The sequence below is a fragment of the Capra hircus genome, chromosome 16 (assembly GCF_001704415.2).
Source record: "Capra hircus breed San Clemente chromosome 16, ASM170441v1, whole genome shotgun sequence".
Lineage (NCBI taxonomy): Eukaryota > Metazoa > Chordata > Mammalia > Artiodactyla > Bovidae > Capra > Capra hircus.
This window is the reverse complement of record NC_030823.1, coordinates 35,553,582-35,560,115: the sequence shown is the minus strand read 5'-3', so window position 1 is coordinate 35,560,115 and position 6,534 is coordinate 35,553,582. Positions and strand designations below refer to the sequence as shown.

Sequence of the window (6,534 nt, the reverse complement as noted above, 5' to 3'; positions counted from 1 at the left end):
ACGGAAGTGACGATCAGGGAAAGAGGTAGGCGGTGTTCCGTCACCCTAGGCGACGGAGTGACGAGGCAGTACTGTCGACCGAGTGGCGGAGGTGGGTTTACTTCTAGCCAATAGAGACGAAGGGGCGGGCCACTGGCCCCCCGGCTAGAGTCCGGCAGTAGGCGGGGCTTTGTTGCCGGAGTAACCTGGCGTTGGTGTTGGTTCCTTCCTGTTGAAAAGATACCTGTTTCCTTGTGCTAAGATCCTGAGGCTATGGTGAGTGCTAGGCGAGGCCAGAAGGTCCGGGGTCGTGTATACGTCGCGTCCCAAGTCCTGGGGCGTCTGGGTCCTGAGAAGAGTTCGCGTCCCTTCTCTCGTCACCTCGTTTTCTTTTTCTCCCTTTCCAGGCGCCGTCCCTGCAGTTTTCTTGTTTTTCCCGGTTTTTGTAGCACCATGAATCCCACTTTTGTACTGCTAAGCCTTGAGAGTAATGTGACAGAAAGTTTAGGGGTAAGACTCTGAGTCTAACAGTTTGAGGTGAGACATTGTTTCGAACAGACATGTAAAATGTTTTTATTTTTAATCATTTTTTTCCTCCAAGCTCTCAGCTTCACCTTAACGCGCTTCATTTAACACTGTGTTGTGGTGTGTATGTTACTTTCTCATTGGCTAGTGTGTGTGTGTGTGTGTGTGTGTGTGTGTGTGTCTGTGCGCGCTCAGTCGTGTCTGTCTCTTCAGTGACCCCAAGGACTGTAGCCCGCCAGGCTCCTCTGTCTGGGATTTCCCTGGAATTTCCCAGGCAAGAATACAGGATCTGGGTTGCTATTTCCTTTTCTAGGGGATCTTCCCCACCCAGGGATCGAATCCATGTCTCTCGAGTCTCCTGCATTGGCAGGCAGGTTCTTCTAACAGTAGCGCAACCTGGGAAGCCCTACTTTCTCATTACTGATCTGAATATCCTTATGTTCTGCTTTGCTTTCTTGAGTGGTCAACCACTGTCGCATACACTGTCTAAGGGCCATTTAGTAATAGCTGTATTTTGCATTAGTTCTAGCCAGTTGATTACCTTCTAGTTCTGTGCTTTTTAACAAGAATGCCCCTCAAGATCACTTGGAGATCATTTATAGAAAAATCACTTGGAGAAGGCAATGGCATCCCACTCCAGTACTCTTGCCTGGAAAATCCCATGGACAGAGGAGCCTGGTAGGCTGCAGTCCATGGGGTTGCTAAGAGTCAGACACGACTGAACTACTTCACTTTGACTTTTCATTTTCGTGCACTGGAGAAGGAAATGGCAACCCACTCCAGTATTCTTGCCTAGAGAATCCCAGGGATGGGGGAGCCTGGTGGGCTGCCGTCTATGGGGTTGCACAGAGTCGGACACAACTGAAGCAGCTTAGCAGCAGCAGCAGCAGCACTTGCTAGAGCTTCATCCCTAGAAATTCTGAATAAATAGGAATAGGGCTCCATATTTGAATTTTTAAAAGCCTAAGGATGATTTTAATTCAGTCACATGTTTGAAAATACCAGGGTTCTAATGTATTCACTTAATGGCCAAACATTTTAAACATTTACAAATAAGGAACTGGAGGATAGAAGGATGTCCATTGTCAGATGAATTTAGTTATGAACTTAACATCAGAGACTCTCCCACTGCCCATTCTTTCTCGACTACTACTCAGCAACCCATTTTATTACCCTAGTCTGTCTCTGCCCTCCTCCTTCCAATCCCTTTCCGAACCTTCACTTTTAAAAACCCTGTCCCCTTTCCCTCCATTCCAACCAGATGACAGAGTCTAACGGTCAATTTCTTTAACCCCAAGTCTCCAACCTATATATTGATATTTCTTTTTACCCATCATTGGGTCTTTTGTTTCTAGTTTATAGAAACAGGTGTTGAAAGATAATGCTTTCATTTTTGCTCTAAATCTTATTCCCTCTCACTACTTACAGGACTTTTTGCTTCGGGTTATCGTTCTCCTTTCTTGTACTTTCAGCCTCTTCCTCTCCATTTCCTTCTCCTCAGTGTCTGAGTCATACATCTCAAGAAAATGAAATAAAACAAAAGCCAATTCCCCATCTTGTGTTTATCTATTCTCCCCACTTATCAGTAAGCTGCTGGAAAGCATAGTGCTTCCATTTTTAGCAAATTCTGCTTGTTCACTTGCATCCTCAAAACTCTGTTGTCTGAATTCCTTTCTAACAGCTTCGTGAAGTTGTTCAGTCACTAAGTCATGTCTGACTCTGCAACCCCATGGACTGCAGCACGCCAGGCTTCCTTGTCCTTCAGTGTCTCCCTGAGTTTACTCAAACCCATGCTTATTGAGTCAGTGATGCCATCTGACCATCTCATCCTCTGTCACCCTCTTCTCCTGGTGCCCTTAATCTTTCCCAGCATGAGAGTCTTTTCCAGTGAGTTGGCTCTTTGCATCAAGTGTCCAAAGTATTGGAGCTTCAGCTTCAGCATCAGTCCTTCCAATGAATATTCAGGACTGATTTCCTTTAGGATTGATTAGTGTGATCTCCTTGCAGTCCAAGGGATTCTCATGAGTCTTCTCCAGCACCACAGTTCAAAACCATCAATTCTTTGACTTTCAGCCTTCTTTATGCTTCAACTCTCACATTTATACATGAGTACTGGAAAAACCATAGCTTTGACTATATGAACCTTTGTTAGCAAAGTGATGCCTCTGCTTCTTAATATGTTGTCTAGGTTTGTTATAGTTTTTCTTCAAAGGAGCAAGCATGTTTTAATTCTGTGGCTGTCGTCACCCTCTGTAGTGATTTTGGAGCCCAAGAAAATAAAATCTGCCACTCTTTCCATTTTTCCCCCATCTATTTGCCATGAAGTGATGGGACTGGATGCCGCAATCTTAGTTTTTGAATGTTGAATTTTACACCAACTTCTTCACTCTCCTCTTTCAACTTCATCAAGAGGCTCTTTAGTTCCTCTTTGCTTTCTGCCACTAGGGTGGTATCATCTGCATATCTGAGCTTGTTGATATCATGAAGTTGTTCTTGCTTAAATTTTGAATGGCCTTTTAAGTGCCAAATCCAGTAATTTCTCCTCAAAATTTATTTTATTTAGCTTTTCTGTGACAGCTGAAGTATGTGCTCAGACACTCAGTTGTGCCCAGCTCTTTGCGACCCCATGGGCTCAGTAGCCCACCAGACTACTCTGTCCATGGGATTTCCCAGGCAAGAATACTGGGGTCGGTTGCCATTTCCTTTTCCAGGGAATATCCCTGACTCAGGGATTGAACCCGTGTCTCCTGCATGCAGTTGAATTCTTTATCATTGAGCCACCAGGGAAGCCTGTACAGAATCATAAGGAGATGAAAAGTGACATTTGCAAAATACTGGTTTTTGGTGCCTGCCATTCAGATTTTCCAACAACCTTAAGAGCAGTGAACTCCTCCCTGCACTCTCTGCACGGGCTGGAGGTGTGTGTAGTGGCTGTTTCAGATTGGGTGGTCAGTGAAGGCTCCTTTGAGGCAGTGACTTTTGTCTTCAAGTCTGAATATTAAGGTGCAGTGATCGGAGGGAAGATTCTAGACTGTACCAACAACAGATCAAAAGAGCTTTGAGCTCTGATCTTAAGGTTTAATGTGAACAAAGAATAGAAATTAGATTGTGAAGCAGTGTGGGGGGAATATGGTAGAGAATAGCATGAGATGCCAGTAGAGAGGTAGGCAAAGGGTAAACCACAAGAGCGAAGTTTAGCAGTGTTTTGCAAACTATAGTTGTAACCCATTATTGGGTCATGAAATTAATTCGTGGTGTGTAGCCAACATTAAAAAAGAAGACACATGAAGTAGACTTTAACTGTATTTATTGCATGTAAGGGTCGCTTTCATGAAACTTAAAAAAATTCTATGTGTGTTGTATGTACTGGATTATGATGTAGAATATATTTCTTACTGTACGTCATGATCCACAGAGTTCAAGATATAATATACTTTGAGCAATACACACTTTGAAATCTCAAGGGATGCAGATTTTTTCTTCCTCCTTTGAATCAGTGACAGTCTTATTGTGTGGCAGGAAAAACTCTGAATTTAGTGAAATTGTAAATTTGATTAGAGTAGAATTTTCAAGTTTCTGCATCCAAATCTTCCTCTTATGTCAGTTGCTGTCAGTCCTTTATGAGAAAAAGTAGGCCTTTAGAAAAAGAAACAGATGGCCTTTCTCTGTTCAGTCTGGCCACAGGCATCTGTACTCTATCAAAGCTGATGGTTGCTATAAGCAACTGAGGATGGAGCTTGTTTCCTGGTGTGGCTTCCTGTCATTGCAATTAAGTTATCTGCATCTGGTTTGTTACTGTTGTAGCTTCTAGTAGCAGAATTGGGTTCAGGTTTCAGATTTTAGAACCACCTTTATCTCATGAAGCAGAGATAGGCAACTGTAGTTAAGGTTGTCTCCCATACATGCTGTTTAAGATAAGATAAAGAATATAGTAGAGTCATCAATTTATTTACTGTTGTGTATACAGAGAATAGAGAAGATGATTCCAAATATTACCCATGTGTACTCTGCAAGCAGTGTGCCATGGTCTTCCGTGGTGGCTCAGATGCTAAAGAATCTGCCTGCAGTGCAGCAGACCCAGGTTTGATCCCCGGGTCGGGAAGATCCCCTGGAGAAAGGAATGGCTACCCACTCCAGTATTCTTGCCTGGAGAATCCCATGGACAGAGGCGCCTGGAGGGCTACAGTCCACGGGGTTGCGAAAGAGTCAGACACGACTGAGCAGCTAACACACACAGCAGTGTGCCAGTGTCTGTTTCTCTTAACCTCTAACTTGATATAGTACAGAGGCATGCTTTGTGGTGTTACTATTCAATTTTGTGGATATTTAAAAATTTTCCTTTTATGTATTAAATTGCATCTTCCTCAATTACTGTTATAGATTCATTTTCCTAAGAAATAGTAAAAGGTCAGGGTAAAGGGAGGGAATGGGAGATGGCAGGTATAGTTCTTAATCCAGTTTCATAGCTCTTATGTACTTTTGGGGCTTCCCTGGTGGCTCAGTGGTAAAGAATCCCCCTGCAGTGCAGAAGACATGGAGACAGGAGTTCCATCCCTGGGTCAGGAAGATCCCCTGGAGTAGGAAATGGCAACACATTCCGGTATTCTTGTCTGGGAAATCCCATGGACAGAGGGGCCTGGTGGGTTACAGTCCATGGGGTTGCGAAAGAGTCGGACACAACTTTGGAACTAAACAACAACGAACTTTTGGGAAAGAGACAGCTAAGCAGGAATGATATGTATTTAGCAAACATTAGATCTTGAGATCCATAAATTTCTGTCCAACTTAAATGGATTAGCTGGGAACATGTACTTTTATTACTGGTAGTCTTGAAACTTTACTATGCAGTGATTTGATTATGAAACTATATGTAGGAGCCCTTTTCAGGTCTAATCTGTTTCTTGCTGTTACTGCTGCTGCTAAGTCGCTTCAGTCATGTCAGACTCTGTGCAACCCCAGAGATGGCAGCCCACCAGGCTTTCCTGTCCCTGGGATTCTCCAGGCAAGAACACTGGAGTGGGTTGCCATTTCCTTCTCCGGTTTCTTGCTAAAGAGGCTCAAAAATAGGGCTTTGGAAAAATGGGAAATCCCTCCATCTAGTGGCAAGTATGGGTCTATCATTTTTAGTAAACCATCTTGCTCTTTAAGTAGTTTCTTGAGTGTGTTACTGTGTGTACCCAAATCTCTGAAAGGCGAATATTTGTACATCTTAGATATTTGAGTGTTTTTCATAATTAAATAATTGAAAATTTAATCTCCAAAGGGAGAATGGATCCTATAATAACATGCTCAATTTTCCTCAGTACATGCTTGAGAGGCTGCTTCAACTGTGTCCGATTCTTTGCGACGCTATAGACCATAGCCCGCCAGGGCCATGGGATTCTCCAGGCAAGAATACTGGAGTGGGTTGCCATTCCCTTCCCCAGGGGATCTTCCCAACTCAGGAACTGAACCCGGGTGTCTTACGTCTCCTGCGTTGGGAGGTGGGTTCCTTTACCACTAGTGTCACCTGGGAAGCCCACTTTTTCTCAGAATTTCCATTTAAAATCTCGTAATGACCTTGAGAATTTATCTTATCTCTTGCTATACACGTAGGTCAGGCATGCATCATCAGAACATTTTTAGAACCAAAATTGAATTACTAAGTAGTTATATAGAAGTGGAGCAGAGCCTCTTGAACTCATCCTTCTGCCCTACTGTTGGGTTCCTGCTCCATGCTGTAAATGTGAGATACAAAGATGAATTAGCCCAGATCTCTCTCTTAAGGAGCTCACTGTCTTGGAGGAAGAAGGAAGGCAGGGAAGAGAGAAACATGATATACGGTAGATTGGTAGATTGAAGGCAGAAGGAGAAAGGGACAGCAGAGGATAAGATGGTTAGATAGTATCATCGACTCAGTGGACATGGATTTGAACAAACTCAAAACAGTGAAGTGAAAGTCACTAAGTTGTGTTAGACTCTGCGACCCCATGGAATTCTTCAGGCCAGAATACTGAAGTGGATAGCCATTCTCTTCTCCAGGGGATCTTC

The 6,534-nt window shown here is 43.5% G+C and overlaps 1 protein-coding gene across 4 annotated transcripts in view; it reads left to right on the top strand.

The window, feature by feature from the left end:
• NME7 (NME/NM23 family member 7) overlaps positions 137 to 6,534 on the top strand; it is a 242,409-nt gene continuing 236,011 nt past the window's right edge. For all 4 annotated transcript variants that reach the window (XM_018060283.1, XM_005690614.3, XM_005690615.3 and 1 more), the window contains exon 1: positions 137 to 255. In XM_018060283.1, coding sequence (XP_017915772.1) covers positions 253 to 255 — 3 coding nt within the window. In that variant the 5' untranslated portion in view covers positions 137 to 252. The remainder of the gene's footprint in view (positions 256 to 6,534) is intronic.